At 36.9% G+C, this 18598-nt stretch overlaps 2 protein-coding genes across 2 annotated transcripts; one reads left to right on the forward strand and one right to left on the reverse strand.

The window, feature by feature from the left end:
• Window positions 1–1741: 1741 nt before the first annotated feature.
• On the reverse strand, window positions 1742–4203 carry LOC136677728 (chymotrypsin A-like). The gene is made up of 7 exons (XM_066655328.1): window positions 4152–4203; window positions 3888–3991; window positions 3381–3460; window positions 3205–3283; window positions 2853–3033; window positions 2206–2339; window positions 1742–1903 (listed from the first exon to the last, which is right to left on the reverse strand). Exons 1-7 carry the CDS (start codon window positions 4201–4203, stop codon window positions 1742–1744), a joined length of 792 nt encoding a protein of 263 aa, XP_066511425.1.
• A 9307-nt stretch (window positions 4204–13510) lies between these two features.
• On the forward strand, window positions 13511–18353 carry LOC136677727 (chymotrypsin B-like). Its single transcript, XM_066655327.1, has 7 exons — window positions 13511–13562; window positions 14445–14548; window positions 15763–15842; window positions 16199–16277; window positions 16751–16931; window positions 17733–17866; window positions 18142–18353. The coding sequence occupies exons 1-7, from the start codon at window positions 13511–13513 to the stop codon at window positions 18301–18303; spliced, it is 792 nt and encodes a 263-aa protein (XP_066511424.1). The 3' UTR covers window positions 18304–18353.
• The last annotated feature ends 245 nt before the right edge of the window (window positions 18354–18598 follow it).

Raw genomic sequence — 18598 nt, forward strand, 5'->3', positions numbered from 1 at the left:
TTTTTTCTCTTTTCATTTAAAGGTCCTAAAATGTTTGAGCTTAGTATTGCCCTGGATTCAGATATAAACAACATTCCTGTCCATGTAATATCCCAGTGCCATTTACTGTTAATTCTGCTTCAGCTTTTGTACAGATTTCATGCGAACTTTGTCTGAAAATGTGTTGCATCAATAAACGGTGAGCAAAGCAAGAAGCCGTGTTTGTTTTGTATGGTTGATTAGTTTATTAGCATTTGTTTCTGTCCTAATCTTTGAAATGGAAACAGGAGGACTGTGGATCGTTTAAAACAATGTTGCTTAACTCAGTTCTAAGTCAAAACTATTAGAATTATGAATATTTTGTATTGGAGAATATTACAACTACTATTGCTGAAGGTGAACGTTATCAGTTAAATAGGTTTTCTTTAATTTGAAATGAAAAAATGTTTTTCACTTGTGCATTATTTACTAAAAATCTATCTAAATATAAAACAATATTAGCATTGATAACATCTGTCTAGTTTAGCTCTTATAGACATCCAAAGATATTCAGAAACATGCACACACACAAATACACACGCAGACATTCATCTTCAAAGTACGCAGCCAATTCACGTGTCTATGAGCATGAAGAAATATAAAGTGTCTCTTTGTGGATCTTTCTGACCCTAGGCTCAGCAAAGGACAGAGACAGCTGACTTATTCCCCCTCATCAGTTTTGCTCATATTTCCATGTAATGTGTCCCGAGATTTTCCAGTAGGGTAAACCCCTTCTCAGGATAACACTTCACTGGCGCACTCAAATACATGCCTGTATGTATTTCAGAAATGTATCATGAGTCAGTAAGCAGTCAACACCATAGCTTAGCATTTCCTCCAAAGACTGTGTCAAAGGCAGGTGTGGCGAGTGTATATGGAGTTAGAGGCAGGGCTGATATATTCATACACATGCATATTCATACATCAGCGTGTACAGAGTTAATTAAGGAATTATAATTAAAAATTTAAAGATACTAATTCAGTTAATAAATTGACTGAAACAGTAAAGGAGAGAAATAATGTAGTTCAGATTCCCTGTAGGCTCCGGACCCACCACAACCCTGAATTTGATAAGTGGTTACAGACAATGAATGAACAATACAGTTAATTTTTTTAATTTCTTGACAGGAATGGGCTTCTATAGGTTTCTCTGATGTAGAAGTAATGGTAGTTTAATGTCTACTAATGCATGTGAGTTATTTTCAAAATCATAACTGCAAAAACTGTACTTTTTCTCTTTTTATTTGAGGTCTTTTTATTTTCAGCAGCATTTCATCTTGTCTGAGTATTTCATGAGGAATGATCCAATTAGAAATGTTACAAAATTGAGTGGGATAAAATATCTTTGCATTAATATAATCTTTCACTTCGTTTTTAAAACTAACATTAATAAGTGATGTGGTTTCAGAAACAGCCATATTCAGGATTATAGAAGTATACCCGCCAGAGCTGCATAGACACTGAATTGACTTATTTTGACTCAGCTTATAACTGGTCTTAATCCCATATTAACAGCCTACATTATTATTAAGTGAAAAATTCTTTCCCTTTTAGAGCAGTATTAAAGCCAGCATTGAGCTATGAATTAGTATTTGATTGTTTTGATTTGTGTTTGTAGCATTAAAAGCTCTTTTCTGATTTGCAAAATACAAGAAAATAGTAGAATGGATATTAAGATATCAAGGCATTTTATTGATGTTGAATGGACATGAGTTAAGATGCCTTAATTAGCAGCAATGGTCTGGTCCATCCAGGCACGGAGTTCAGTGACCCGAGCATACACTCCAGGTGTGGTAGGGGTGCATGTGCCACTGCCCCAAGAAACGATACCAACCAAGGTCCAAGCTCCTGCCTTCTGACACACCAGAGGACCACCTGAGTCACCCTGAATAACACATAGAAATGTCTTTTCAGTCAGATCTAAGCAGAAAATGATAACTTGTAAACATGAGTGTAAGACTTGTCAGAACGAGACTTGTAAGAGCAGAATGCAATAATCTTCCTTAAAGATGACCCTGCTCACACCCCAGTAAAAAGCTATTAGAATTCTTTAATAGTGCCACAGCAGGGAAATTAACGTTGTTACAGCAGCATAGGTATAGCAAGGACCACGAAAGCCTTCTAGTTCATGCTAAAATCTAATTTAAGGTTGTTTTGATTTGTATTTTTCTAGATCTGATGGCCTACCATGCATGACGAAGCTCCAGATGCTCCAGCACAGATCATCAAGTCAGAGATCTTAGAGCCCCAGTAACGCTTGCAGTCGTCATTTGTCAGCAGAGGCAGAGTGGCCTGCTGGAGCAGGGCGGGGGTGTCAGGAGCTGGTACACAGTACAGAAAAACAGCCATTTAAATGACAGGATTTGAGTGCATTTTATTCCTAACCAAACAAATGTTCGATTTAGTCAGGTACCACAACTTCCTATTTACTGGAAAAGCAAGTGTCTGCAAACTTTTCCATACAATGTATTTTCTGAGGGAAACTGTAATAGGAAATATTAGCTGTTAATTTTAATGTTTATAATAAGAAAATCTAATCTGATCAGACAATGTGTATTTGAATTCTTGTTATTTTTTGTTTTGAAGCTACAGTGCTAATGTTATTACAAAATAAGTTTTTTTTTCACCAATAAGATTCCTATAAATGAAATACATTCCTAAATCATCACCAATATGCTCAGCATCAGAAAAACTGACATGACATATAAATAATATTTTTGCAGCCATCTTGAAACTTCAATTGTTTTCATTTGTGTAGCTGTTAATCATAATTCCTTAGCCTTATAGCTCTAGTGCAAAAGTAAATGGATGCCAAAGAAAGTGTAGAATGGTACCATTGTATCTGGTCAGGCCCCATCCAGAGGTCACACACTTCATGCCACCGGGGAAGTTGTCAGTGGTCTCAGCCACACAAACAGGGGACACACGAGGATTCAGCTGAGCAGGGGAGGCCAGCTTGATCAGGAGGATGTCATTGTTGATAGTGAAACTATTGTACTTGGGGTGCTTGAAAACCTGATGTGGAATTTAAATAGAGTTTTATTAAGTTAATTAAACCAGGCAAAAATTAATACACAACAATATACAAAAATATATATTTGTATCTATCTATAATTAAATTTAAAATATTATTAATTTCCCCAATGCTATAATTCAAATAATTCCGTCAACATTTGTAATTCATACTCTGCCAACTGTCATGGTCTGAATGGGTTCAGCATTGGATGAACGGTCATGCTCTCCCAGGATCACACGGTGGGAAGTTCTGTAAGACATTAAAGTTAGTTGGTACATTATATCAACATAAAAATATTAGGTTCTCTTACTGAACAGGTTTGGGAGCAAAAAATGTTTAGACTCACTTCACATTGCAGTGGGCAGCAGTCACAACCCACCACTCATTGACCAGGGAGCCACCACAGAAGTGGAAGCCAGTGTAGTCCTGTAAAATGTAAAGATTTTTTGTACACTTAAATTGCAAAATTCTACTACACAACTCTCCAAGTAATGAATGTTTGGATAGTACAAGCCTCTGATTATATTCATCCTTTAGTGCTGTTGTCCATGTATTTATTAAATCATGCAAACACTCTGCTTTTAGAAATTAAGGCTCCTAAATTTTAATTGGATTGATCTCATGATCTTAGGGAATGTGTTAATAGTAATTAGTATAGAACTAGAGGTATTTTTAAAATTAATTTTTAAAATGTCATACGTGTAAAGACAACCTAGGGAACCACAGTTGGTTCTTCAAAACCTTTTTGGACCTTCGTGTTTAAAGGATCAGTAGAATGGTGCTTATCTTCACAGAAAGGAACGGTCTATTCAATTTTATGTTTAAATATATGTGACTCAATATTGATTCATACCTGCAGAGACACCTGCCAGGGCCAGGAGTGGGGCACTGCCTCCTCACCATTCACAATCCTGGAGTAGCCAGAGATGATTGGAGGGATTGCAGGAACTCCACAGCCTGTGAGAAATATACACCTCAGTCAGTAAATAAATGTTGACCAGTTTCTACCAAGTGAAACATTTAAATTGTGCCACTGAACAGTATTTTGGAATAAACATCTCTATTATAAAATCCACATAATCTTTTAGCAACATTAGAATATCTCTCAAGTTCTTACCATAGGCTGTGCCGATGAAGGCAAGGCAGGAGAGGATCCAGAGGAAGGCCATGTTTTCAACTGAATGACTGTCCTGACTCTGAGGGCATTATATACCTACCACCAGTCCCTAGCCCTCATATCTTATCTCCAGCCTGTGGGATAGTGTACACCTTGCAAAAGAGTGAGCACATTTTTCCCCCACAAGATATAAAAAAAAATCCACTGGCACTGAATTGAAACTTTCCATTCTTCATAGACCCAACCTACTTTACCTGCTTTAGCTTTCACCTACAGAGCACAGTTTAACCATACACTTTATAAGTAAAGATCAATGAGATGATATGTCAATAAGTTGCAATTTGTTTTTTGATCATCTTCTCGTGTTATTGATAAAATCGAAGATTATTATTGTCATATAATGTCATATTAATGTCATAATGTAATGTAAAAAGTCATTCAATGAAATGTGTCCAAGCATTTATTCTGGTTTTCAAACGTCTATGAAAAATGTATCTTTTTTAATATTTGTATTATAAAGAGCAGCCTGGCTCCCAGTGTTTCTGGGTAGGCTCCAACCCACCCACCAACTGGATAAGCAGTTACAGACAATGAATGAATGAATGAATGAATTATAAAGAGCATGATGCAAACATTTATGTAGCATTAGGCGTCTTGCCGAGTGACTCCTGTAAAGCATGGTGTTCCAGCCCAAGCAGGACCCTTGAACTCTTAATCCAGTGCTCCAGACCACTGCAAGGACAGTGATGTTTTCTTCTACACCACTTCACTTATCAATATTAATTACTTTTTAAACCTTTTTTAAGGAATTGTTGCATCTTTCTATGTTTGTTTGAATGTTAAAAGAGAATGTTTGCTCCTGGGGCTTCCCTTATTGTAATTCCTATACTTTTGTAGCTGTCTAAGAATAAAAGAGTGTACAAAAATGGTGACCAACAATTTTCAAGTCTAGTTAAACTTTCTCTGGAGTGAATTTCTGTGGGCTAACCCTACCCTCACATCAGTGGGCAATTAAAGTGCATATTGTTCTACAGATCTGTTGCTTGCAGCATAAGTATGTTTTACTTTTGGAGGCACCAGACTTAAGGAAAGGTCATTGTGATGAAATACGTGATTCCATGCATTCAGCAGAAACCTTGACTTGGGCTGCTCATCTGGCAGTCTTTCCCAGTACACACCTGCAGTTTTCTCATGCATATTGAGGCAGCTGGCCAGATCGCAAGGACTTAAAATACTAGGGTGTGAGTTAAGGTTCCTGAGCGGGCTACAGCCAATGAGCACTGCTGAATTTGCAGGTTTAGCATGTGGATGTTTGGGAGCTGTACAATAAGCATGGTTCATGTTAGATCGTTATGTTGGTTGGTGTGTGTGTGTGTGTGTGTGTGTGTGTGTGTGTTCACCCTAGAGTAGAAGGCAGGTGACAATGGTAGCATGGATGCTGTTGCAGCTATTGAGTAGCCAATAAAGGGGTTCATTTAAGCCTCAAGCTCTACTTTCTTTTCTGTTAAGCTTTATTTCTAAGAATGAAAGTAGAAATGTTTCCAAGAGCCTCTTCCTTGATTATGTTGATGAAATATAACATACAAATTATACCACACACACACACACACACACACACACACATACATATATATATATATATATATATATATATAGAGCCACATTTTTTGTTTTATTTATAAAAAATAAAGTAATACTAGATTATTATAGATTTTTAATTTTGTTTCTGTTGTCTATGAAGGAACCCTATTCATACTGGTTTTTTTTATTTTGCATTTGGCATTTCGTTTCCTTTTGCAAAAGGAGTAGTTTCTCTTCATCTTTTTAGAAGTCTTTATTTAAAAAAAACTTTCCACAAATATATGAAGGCATTGTGTGTGTTTGGAGCTATATGTTAAGAAGTTCAAGCTGTATTTACTGTGTTAAGAAAATAAAAAGTATCTCTGCCAGAAAGACAAACCTCACTTGAACCGGCTTCTTCAGCCATTAATAAGCTCATTACTGCAATCGAAGCACACAGGGAAAGAGATGTATCTTACTGCAGACTGTGTCAATAAAGGCAAAGCAAGACCAGAGGAGAGGAGTTTGATCATACTTAATCACATCCCTCAGAGTTTCCATGTATTTACTTAGTATCGTCATCGAAAACCATGACACAAAACTGGCCACTCTGGAGCATCTTCTCATGAGCCTAAAAACACTGTGCCCAAGGCCAAAAGACTGCAAGTAGGGCATCAATCCTGCAAACCATGGACTGGTAAGTAATGTTACTGTGTTCTCTGGAGCCATGCAATTCCTTTCAGTACCTTTGGAATGAGTTGGAATTGAGGTGTGATCCAGAACTAACCATCCAATTTTAGTACCTGACAATTATTCAGAGCAATGTTCTAAAATCTAGTCTATAGTCTTGTCAGAGTTCTAAAAGTCTAAACTACATGTTGGGACATGCATTAAAACATATATAGACAGTACATTTGTGCTAGAACATAAAATATAGATTTTTATAGTTATGTATGTGTTCCTTTTGTGCCTAGGAAGTGAAATATTCTCTCTCTCTCTCTCTCTCTCTCTCTCTCTCTCTCTGTCTCTCTCACTCTCACACGCACTTTTTTTAGCATAGAATCTAGAAATTGATTTAATATGCAAATTTTAATTTAAGCATGTCATTGCTTTTTGAATTTGGAGATATTCTTAAATCCACCATGATGAATACAAAACCTGTGTTCGCATTTTCAACTACGCCGCCTAATTCTTGGTATCCTTACACACAGTAAATTCACCCGTGTTAAATCAAGACTATTAGTGTTAAATTAACACTGTTAGTGTAATATTTTAACACTCCCAGTGTTAAGTTAACTAATAGTGTTGATTTAACATGGGTGAATTTACAGTAACTGTATTGCAAGAGCAGGTTAGTTGTCTTGGGCATCCAAGAATCCAAAATGAAGCACTATACATTTGTAATATCCAGGGATTGGGGAAAAGTGGTAAAAGTGTGATAGCATTCATTTTTTGTGACTTTACCTCTGTCAATACAATTAGAGGGTTTTGGATTTTTTTTAAACCGATGACTAATTTTGCATAAGTGATTCTTAATAAAACAGTGACATTTGTAATGGCAGCACCCCAAATACATCCTAAAACTGTGTGATTCTTTGATCACATCATTTCTCTTACGCTATATCATACAGCCATGGGCTGTAAGAAAAACATCCAACTCAGAAATATGGTGATAATAGAAGAGTCATCAAAGTCAGTTAAAAGAAAGCTGTGGGTGTTCTTTCATATTTATGAGACTAAGCTATATAGACAACTCCTGAAGCAGTGAGGAGTGTTGGATGGAGATGTAGGAAGTGACTGATTCAGCTCACTGAGTTGGAAAGAACTACTGGGATAAAAGTTGTGCTGTACCAAATGTAACAAATTTAATTATGTTAGAATTATTAAGTCAAAAATTTAACAGATTTTACTGACAAAGTGTTACCTCTGAGTACAGCTCACAAAAGAGTGACAAAATGGGCTAGAAATACATTTAGCGTAGGAAAATGTGTGGGACGAAAGACTTTGCAATGTCCATGTGGATGGCTCTTTGTAGAAGTAGGTCAGGAAGAAGCAAGCATTTAATTTGCTTATATAGAAAATGTTATATGAAGGTGGAGCCATTGATGAGTGTAGGCTCAAAAGGCTGAGAATGGGAGCACGGTGGGATGTTAGACACTAAGGTCTAAATGTACTAAATCTTCTGGAGCAGTTTTAATATAAATCAGACTTTTGTGCCCATATATTATGCAAAAAATATGCATAAGGTCCAAAACGATAGGTTTAAAGGCAATGCATGGAAATATATGGAAATTGGAGCAAAACATTGGAGCAAATCTTAGGAGGATAACACTGAAAACAGGTGGACATAGTCTGAGCAATTATCTTCGAACAGATAACAGTGGATGGGTTTTCAATTCCACATTGTTAGAGTATTGAAATGTTGGTTTTTGATAGACTTCTTTTAACAATGGCAGAGAACAGAGAGGTTAGATAGAGACAAAGTCATTGAACACATTCTAAAAGTATATTTACCATGAGAATAAGTGTTGAAACTCCCAAGACCAGATGGATGTGCATGAGAAGCATAAAGAATTGCTGTGATGCATTTTCAAAAACTCTCAGCAGGGATAGGATAACATTCCTACATAATGGAATTCAATTGGAAAGAATGATGTAACGGTGTAAAGAAAGTTTTCTTAAAAAGTCTTGGACAAATTGGTTTAGTACCTTTAGATAATAGGGTACTTCTAATCAGTACAAATTTAATAAAACAGATCCATATTACACTAGGATAGAATACATCTCATCCCAGTTGTGTCCAACAAATTAGACAATGTTCTCCAGCACCATCTTCATCCAAACACCAGATCTCTAAGGCTAGATCTTTTCATTTTTCCTTTAAACTGTCAATAAGATGAACAATAAAGAATGAATACACTCTGTCACTGTGATGGTACCTTCTAGTTATAGTACATAATTGTACCACATTCTTTATTACTTGTAAATTTTAAAGCTGTGATAATTTCTTATGCCCAGTTTCATTCGGGACTTTTATTTTACACAGTTCTATAATAAAAGCGTACAAATATTCACCTGTCCTTCTGGATTCACGTTCATGATTTTAATTAAAACAAGACTTTTTATAAAATTCTGAGGATGTTTCCTCTCCATTTGCTAGATCTCCAGTCTGTTTATGTGCTATAAACTGGTCTAATATGTTTACACATGTTTAACAGTGTCTGTAAATTGGTAGAAAACTAAGGACCTTAGTCCGGTATGCTAGGCTTTCTCTCTCTGCCCACAGCAGAGAAACAGCATCTGAAGATTTTTAAGACCTTCAAATGTTGAAAACCATAAACTGAGGTTAGGGTATTGCTCTATACCTGCTCCATAGGAGGGTAAGATTGGCTTATTTTTGCTGTAGATGGATTGAACTCTAAATTTGGCAGACAAGTTAAACTTCAGCCATGTACAAACATATCATTCCACCTTAAAAGACACAGAGCTTCTGAACATAAACAAACGAGAGAACAGTGTTTTCCCACTGAAAACATTGCCTTGAAAGTTCCATCAATACTGTCTGTATCTTTAGTGACGATAATGTAACTCTACTGTACCTTTTTATCTGAGAGTGTAAAAATAAATAAATAAAATGTGCTGAATTTATTTTAATTTTTTAAATTATATGCATACTTGCATATATGGCCAAACGTTGCAGTATATGGGCAAAGGGAGAGTTGATCCTCCAATATGTCTTGTGAAGCAGCTATTTTTAGGTAAACTCTCCCTGTTTTCAATTTACTTTAGTCTTATAGACCAGATGTAGATGCATTCAACCATGACAATATTTGTATGGCATGTTTGGATGACTAATTGGATGATTCATCACTGCAGAAAAGGCAGTTCCACTATTCTATAGCCCATTGCTAAGGGTCTTAATACCCTCTATCTGGTGCATTTCATTGTGCATGGGGACCTTAAGCTCATGTGCAGCTGCTCCAGAGAACCGAATTCCCAAATGCCTATCGATTGTGATTATTCAAGGTGTACACAATTTAATGCCCCTGCTCATTATCAGTACACCTTGAAAGAGAATTCACTCAGTTTAAGGGGCATCAAAAATATTTGCTCATATACCACATTTGCAAATGCAAAATTACCCATCATAGCTCATATCTGGGTGTATTAATCCTCTCACTGTATTATTTGTCAGATTGTCTCATAAATTATATCTGAAATACATTTTTTCTTTTAAACTATCTGAGCTTGTGTCTGTGAGTTGGGTTCCTTTTATTACAGCACACCTACGCCTCATATATTTGACCTTATGATGTGGAAATTTTGCTCTGAATTGATTAGTAGGGCTTTTACTGAAAATAATCATTCATTTAGGTGATATAATTGTTGTGAAGTCTTTCAGATTCATTAGTTCTACACCTCTCTCAACAATAGGGAAAAGACTAAGCTTAATCTAAATATACCACAGCTAATGCCACTTCTAAAATGTAGCAATATACAATACATTGAATGCAGTTATGTTTGCGGTCAAGAGAAAAACCTGCCAAAATGAAAAAAAAAAAGGGTAGGAGATAATGGATTAGGTTTCAAATGATTTTGGGACCATTTCATTCAGTCATTCATTATCTTTAACCACTTATCCAGTTCAGGGTCGCGGTGGGTCCAGAGCCTACCTGGAATCATTGGGTGCAAGGCAGGAATACACCCTGGAGGGGGCGCCGGTCCTTCACAGGGCAACACAGACACACACACACACACACTCACACATTCACTCACACACTCACACCTACGGACACTTTTGAGTCGCCAATCCACCTACCAACGTGTGTTTTTGGACTGTGGGAGGAAACTGGAGCACCCGGAGGAAACCCATGCGGACACAGGGAGAACACATCAACTCCTCACAGACAGTCACCCGGAGCGGGAAACGAACCCACAACCTCCAAGCTCCTGAAGCTGTGTGACTGTGACACTACCTGCTGCGCCATCGAGCCGCCCCGGGACCATTTCTATTAGTACATAAAAAAATAGTCAACACAAAATGAAAATCCAAAATCCAGCTTTAGGTAGAAGCAATGCTTTGGTAGTGGGATTGGCTACTCAAATGTGTCCATAGGTGTGAGTGTATGTCACCCTGCGAAGGACTGGTGGCCCCTCAAGGGTGTGTTCCCGCATTGTGCCCAATGTATCTGGGTAGGCTTCGGACCTACCGCGACCCTGAACTGAATAAGCGGTTACAGACACTGAATGAGTAGTGAACCGCTCAGAATCTGAGAAAGTAACTTTACAAACTCTACTTAAAAGATTTCTTCATTATCTATGCATCAGAAAGACTCCAGACATTAAAGGTATCTGGTGTTTGTCTGTTCTTTAAAGTTAGGTAAAGATTATTTTTTTTACCATAGACTGTTAATGAAGGCAAGGCACCCAGAGGACAGGTGTGACTCAAGCAGAAGTAAATCACCAACATCTGGATATTTTTATACTGCAATATTATCATTATATGTGTTAATCACAGCGTATGTGCATCTCTATTTATATCTTTCTGTCTTTCTCTCACTCTCTCTATGTCTATGTGTGTGTGTGTAGGTGTGTGTATTTTCTAGATTTTATGGAAAAATCACAGCAAATCACTGTATAAAAAGAACAACAGATATAATGAGGTTAAGATTTATGTTGAATTATCACACACACACACACACACACACACACACACACACACACACACACACACATATATACCAAACTCTAGCCAACTTTTAATCCTTTGGACTGTGGAAGTCCACTCCACTGAGCAGGACATTCCCGTAGGAATTTTAAATATTGACAGTACTTTTATTTCAGTGTGCTGGAATTCAAGATAAATCCTTTCATGAAAAAGGGAAAATGTCTTGATGCTGATAATATTTATTAAAATACCAGTCCCAGAGTCAATATATGTAATGACTGTGATAGGATTATTTAAAATATAAATCCAACTCTGTAATTAACTTTGCTGAATTATAAGTTGTTATAATGTTATCATTGAAAATTAGTAGCTTGTTAAAGTGCATGTATTTTTTTTTATTTAGATCAGTCTCAGCCTAAACACTTTTAGCATTGTGACCGGAAACAATGCTTTAAGACAACAGAAAATTTCCCCCCTACACTAAATGCAGATTTGAAGTTCACGTTCCAAATAGTGCCACCTAGTGTTTCGTGTCAGTGTCTACTGGTCATCACTAAATGGTTCCATATAAACCCAAAGCAGAATCTATACTGAACAGACATTCAGAAATTAAAGTGTCACGTCTTTAGATGAAGAGTTACATCCTATGTGATGAAAATTGTATAGATAGTACATATGCTGATTTTTTATATTTTAATGTTGATTATTATTATAAAAGTTAGGATAAGAATACACTTTCATGTTTTTAAATACTTTCTCAGACAGATCCAAAAAACTAATTCATATTCAGAAGTTATTTAATATAATATATAAAAGACAAAATATTTAAATAAACCCTGCAGGTTTGTGATATAATAAACCCTGCCTGTTGGAATCCGTTTTTGAGCTTGCCTTTGGTAAACGGCAGTTTCAAAGCAGAAATGCATAGCCATGATATTATTTCACTTATAATACATCTTCATGAAACAACCCCTCACAATCATGTATTAATCATGAGACAGCACTTATATGTCTTGAATGTGGACAAAACTAACCATATAAACATAGATTCTGAAGCTGAAATCTATAACACATTCCAAAATAAGTCGGTTTTAGTTGGTTAATTGAGTTAAAGCGTCGTGATTGGTCATTGGGGTTTTAAGTATTCTATTGTGTAAAATTTCCACAGATCAGCTTTAAAAACTGAATCAATTATTGTCTTTGGTGCCCAAATTATTATATGCAACTGAAATGAAAAGTGAAGAAACAGTGATAAACATGTATAAACTAAATTTATACATACATTTTACATGTAAAAATATCAGATTTGTTTTAATAAGTAAAAAATTATTGTTTGTTTTCTGTTTTGACTAGAATTAAAACAGCATGCAAGGGTAAAAATCAGCTTCTATGTATTTTATGAATCATATACAGTACTGTGCTCATCTTAGGCACCTAAGATTATTATATATATGTAAACTAATGCTTTCTCAGTAAGAGTGATGCTTGTATAAAGTTATATATAATCACAGTAAATACAAAATAATAATGATATGAAACAAATAAGAAATATAAGATAATATTTATTTTCTACAAAGTAGTAGGTGAGAGTGAGTTTGAAGAACAATGTTTTGTTCAGATTCGCCTTGATTGCATGAATTTGTTAAATCAACAGCACACTTATTTAAAATCATTATTTATTAACTAGGTATTTGATGATAACCTCTAATAATACGGACTGCCATGAGATTAGTTAAACCAACAATTCAAACACAGAATATCACCCTTATTGGAATAATGTTATTTCTAATGCTGGGTGTTATTTGTTGCTTGTTTGTTTGTTTGTTTTAGCAAATAAACACTTACTGCTCAGATAAATAGCTTTTCAAATCTCTGGTGCCCAAAATTTTAAACAGTGCTGTATGTGCCTGCTTATTTCAGTGAAGGTCAGTGTCTGATATTGGACCAAAAGAGGGAACCGGTTAGGAAAATTGGTGAGAATTAGGAGACTAGCCACAGGTGAGACACAGCCGACGCTGGATTTCCTATTCTGAGTGACGTGTTGGGTTTAGAGCAGCGCATTGGTAAGAGTGTGGTTATGCAAAAGACTTAAATAAGGCCACTGCATTCCTTAGTGGTCAGATACACAGACATGGCTTTCCTGTGGTTAGTATCCTGCCTGGCCTTGGTCAGCGCAGCCTACGGTGAGTGATTTCATGTGCCCACCATTTGAATAACCTGTTTTTATTATTTGTAGTAGAAGTAGTAGTAGTAGTAGTAGCCGCAGCAGTATTATTATTATTATTATTTATTTATTTATTTTAATAAAAAACAGAATTGAAATATTTGATTTTTTTATTTGACTAAATGTTTAGCAACACTTTATAAACTCATATTGCGACTTGCTTGTGGGGAAAAATTTTTAAGTTTGGTAAAAGAGTAAATGGGCGGCACGGTGGCACAGCAGATAGTGTCACAGTCACACAGCTCCAGGGAGGTTGTGGGTTCGATTCCCACTCCGGGTGACTGTCTGTGAGGAGTTTTTGTGTGTTCTCCCCGTGTCTGCGTGGGTTTCCTCCGGGTGCTCCGGTTTCCTCCCACAGTCCAAAAACACAGATTAGTAAGTGAATTGGCGACTCGAAAGTGTCCGTAGGTGTGAGTGTGTGAGCGAATGTTTGTGTGTTGCCCTGTGAAGGACTGGCGCCCCCTCCAGGGTGTGTTCCTGCCTTGCGCCCAATGATTCCAGGTAGGCTCTGGACCCACCGCAACTCTGAATTGGAAAAAGCGGTTACAGATAATGAATGAATGAATGATAAAAGAGTAAATGAGAGTCTATGTAATGTCCCCACAATTTACAAATACAATAAATGTATGTGTGTTTTTGAGATAATACTCAGGTTATAGTGTCTGTGCTGCTTTACATTGAAATGCTGATTGTATGTTACTGTGCACTGTGAGCTGTTGAGGAATTAGACACATACATTGTATTCACAAATATTCTTGGCCAGCAAAGCCTGATTCTGATAAGCATTTCATGACAAACAGAATAAACCTCTCTCTCTCTCTCTCTCTCTCTCTCTCTCTAGGTTGTGGGGTACCTGCTATCACCCCTGTGGTGACAGGCTATGCTCGTATTGTGAACGGTGAAGAGGCAGTTCCTCACTCTTGGCCGTGGCAGGTGTCTCTGCAGGTCTGAAGCTTAAGCAATGACATTCAGTTTCATTCCAACTCATAGTAACATCAACATTGCTCAGGACTGGTCAAAAGTCAGTGCAAGCTAGGGATAGAAATATATGTAAAATGTTTGAACACCCTGTTTTAATATTAGGTTGAGATATCCTCGCCTTAGAGCAAATGAAATTTTTAAAAATTAAATAAATAATAATTTATTGAATTATTATTATTTTTATTATTAATAAATAATAAAATTAAATATTTTGTAAATTTTATCATTTGATTAGTTTAATGTTGTGGAAAATTATTTAATATGCCTTGATGTAAACACAACAATTTTATTTATTTTATTATATATTTATATTTACTACATTCATTCATTCATTATCTGTAACCGCTTATCCAGTTCAGGGTCATGGTGGGTCAGGAGCCTACCTAGAATCATTGGGCACACCATGGAGGGGGCGCCTGTCCTTCACAGGGCGACTCACACTCACACATTCACTCACACCTACGGACACTTTTTGAGTCGCCAATCCACCTACCAACGTGTGTTTTTGGGCCGTGGGAGGAAACCGGAGCACCCAGAGGAAACCATTGCAGACACTGTGAGAACACACCAAACTCCTCACAGACTGTCACCAGGAGTGGGACTTGAACCCACAACCTCCAGGTCCCCGGATCTGTATGATTGCGACACTACCTGCAGCGCCAACATGCCGCCTCATTTACTACATTTGACAGACAAAGCTAAACAGCGCATGCAATAAATATGATTATCATCCATTCATTCATTCATTATCTGTGAATATGATTATAATTTATTTTAATGTTAGGCGTCTTGCTTAAGAACCTGGGGTTACCTAAACCAAACTCAAACCCTAGAATTAATCTTACACCAACCAGCAAAAAACATTAAAATGGCCACCTTGTTTCTATAACTCATTGTGCATTTTATCATCTCCACTTAACACATAGGTGCCCTTTGTAGTTCTAATATTTTGGCTGACCTCTGTATGTTAATCAAAATAGTGTTAATGCAGTGTGTTCTCTTGAGAGTTTGTGTATTTATTTGCACATTACACCATGGGTGCTAAAACTCTGCACACCTCTGTACATTGTGAGACATTGCCAGACGTTTTTGCTTTATAAGATTTACCTCAGTTGTGGAAGTGAAGGTCTCAGCCCATGCGTGATTTCACGTATCACACCACTACTTATGAATTACAGGATTTCACTGGATTTCACTTCTGTGGTGCTTCTCTGATCAATGAGAACTGGGTGGTGACGGCTGCCCACTGCAATGTCAGGTATGACTTACAAGCACACACACATACACACACACACGCACACACACACAGACACACACACACACGCATACGTGTGCATTTGACATATATTGGCATTGAGCATCGTCACTTATATTTATACTTGGCATTAAACAGGGTTGCTTTAGGCCATTGGCTGCACAGAGTCAACATTGCTTTTCTTCTTCTCCATGGAGAGTGTGTAGAACACTTGTCTTCACAATGAGGGCACCTTAAAGTAGTTAAAAGTGGATATATTTTTTTTTTAATACTTTTGATGTCTGGGCTGAAAAACCAAATGAATGAAAGCCCTATGTGTGCTTAAAATGGTATGGTTCTTGTACCTGTTATATTTACAGAACTAGTCATCGTGTGATCCTTGGAGAGCATGACAAAGGCAAGAGTGGAGAGAAAATTCAGACCCTGAGAGTGAGCAAGGTAAATACTAAAAGAGAAAATCTAAAGATCTGCTTCAGGAAAAGAGTGGATAGGTAATATTAACAATGTTATCATTAAACCAGTATCTTTTGTAGACCCCCTATTCATTTATAAAATCTCCACTTAAAATGGTCGTAATATAAAACTGATTAATGTCAGTGTCAGATTAAATATATCAGCATTACGAGTATGAGTGATGTTTTCCCCACATTGTTAGTGGTTTCCACAGAAAACTGAATCATCAAGGGTGGTCTCTGACTGTCACACCACTGTAAATAAGCTGAAAACTCTTTAAGACCAATTATAATTAAATTCTCAACTACAGAGCTCAATTTTAAGCTGATGTAGCTTATTAAGATGATAAATGTCAAATGGCTTAAGGTGCTTCTTTTTTTTGGATTTTGTTCTTTTATTCAATGTTCTTCTGAATCATAAATATATCTGACAGAACAAATCAAAAAAATCCAATGCAGGTTTTCACGCATCCCAACTGGAACCCCAGCACTATCAACAATGACATTGCTCTGATTAAGCTGGCCTCCCCTGCCTCTATCGAAACCACTGTCTCCCCTGTATGTCTGGCTGAAAGCAGTGATGTGTTCGCCCCAGGCATGAAATGTGTGACCACTGGATGGGGCCTGACCCGTCATAATGGTGAGATTGAACACATTACTGTAGGGAAGCTCCAATATGAGACTTATGTGCTGTTTCAGATAAGCAATACAAATTAAAATATATAATAATATGTATGCATGCAGAACTTTGAGATTAGTAACACATGTAAAAACTGTGCTCCTCCGCAGTACAAAGAAATACATCAGTAAATTCACACATCTCTTGCCAAATAATGATACTTTTTAAGCTCACAAGAGACAAATGTGATGCAATATAATTCCAATACCATTGTGCAGCCATTTTGTACTCATTATTATTAATTAATAATATTACTACTATTTATTACTATTTACTACGACTGTTTACTCCTGTTGAGCCACTGTAAACAAATAATAATTTAGCAAAAAAATAACATAATGTATTAACAAATACTTGGCAAATACACTCATGCATTTAAGCAAACGTTCATCAATCAGAAATCAAAATCATACAATTCCCTCTTTTCCCCAATTTAATTTTGTAAAAAGAAAAAAAATGCCTGCTTTAGTTTTGCGCTGACACTAAGAGGCTAGATGAAGTCTGTCCTGACCAATTAACACTGTTTAATAATAGAATAAATGGTGTGCCATCATTTCTCCCCATCTCACTTCCGGATGGATTTAAACTCCACCTGTCGATTCTTGCCACTGAGCATGATAACGCTGAGCTGATGTACAGCTATTTCAGAGCATACTACGTAGTGTTCACAATGGGTGCAATTGTTCACTAATTATAAAAGGACATAAAGTAAAATGTAAAGGAAAAACATTTTTTTCTGCTCTTGTCTCCTCTTTTCCTTAGCTATGTTTACTCCTGATAAGCTGCAGCAGGCTGCTCTGCCTCTGCTCTCTAACGAAGACTGCAAGAAACACTGGGGAAGCAACGTCAGTGACGTCATGATCTGCGCTGGGGCTGATGGAGCTTCTTCTTGCATGGTGAGAAACATGCAGCTGACTTTTACTTAGTCCTGTTATTATTTATTAATAACAGAAATGCAGAAAATGAAAAAATAAGGTAAAGACGGTTTTCTAACAAAAAAAAAAAAAAAAGAAAATGGCTGGATGAATCTGTTTACACAACAGATTAAAAAGATAACATAGCACTGTTATCATACCACTGACCCTTTCTTACAGAAACGATAGATGCGCAATGTGCATATTTCCAGTCAGTTTTGATTTCTTATTCGTTCTTTTTTCCCCTCTTTCTGCAGGGTGACTCTGGTGGTCCTCTGGTGTGTCAGAAGGGTAGTGTATGGACTCTGGTGGGCATCGTGTCCTGGGGCAGCAGTACTTGCTCCACCACCACTCCTGCTGCATATGCTCGGGTCACTGAGCTCCGTGCCTGGGTGGACCAGACCCTGGCGTCCAACTAAACCACAACAAAATTCCTTTTGTTTCCCTTCAAACTGTACAACAGCCTACTCTTCACAACCTAATAAAACTTACTTTTCTTTTCAATCAAGGTCTAAAAACAAGGTCTCTGTTGCTCAATGGCTGATTTCTGACAGATGGGGGCACTAGTGGCTCAGCTCTTACACCACGTATCAGGGTTTGAAGGTCTACCGTACATGATTTACCTTTGCTATCAACCATTCATTTGTTTTGATGTTGAAGCATTGAGTTGTTAATGCTGTCCAGCAAATGCTCTAAATGTAGCTCATTTCTGAT

Source organism: Hoplias malabaricus, chromosome Y (assembly GCF_029633855.1).
Source record: "Hoplias malabaricus isolate fHopMal1 chromosome Y, fHopMal1.hap1, whole genome shotgun sequence".
NCBI classification, from domain to species: Eukaryota; Metazoa; Chordata; class Actinopteri; order Characiformes; family Erythrinidae; genus Hoplias; species Hoplias malabaricus.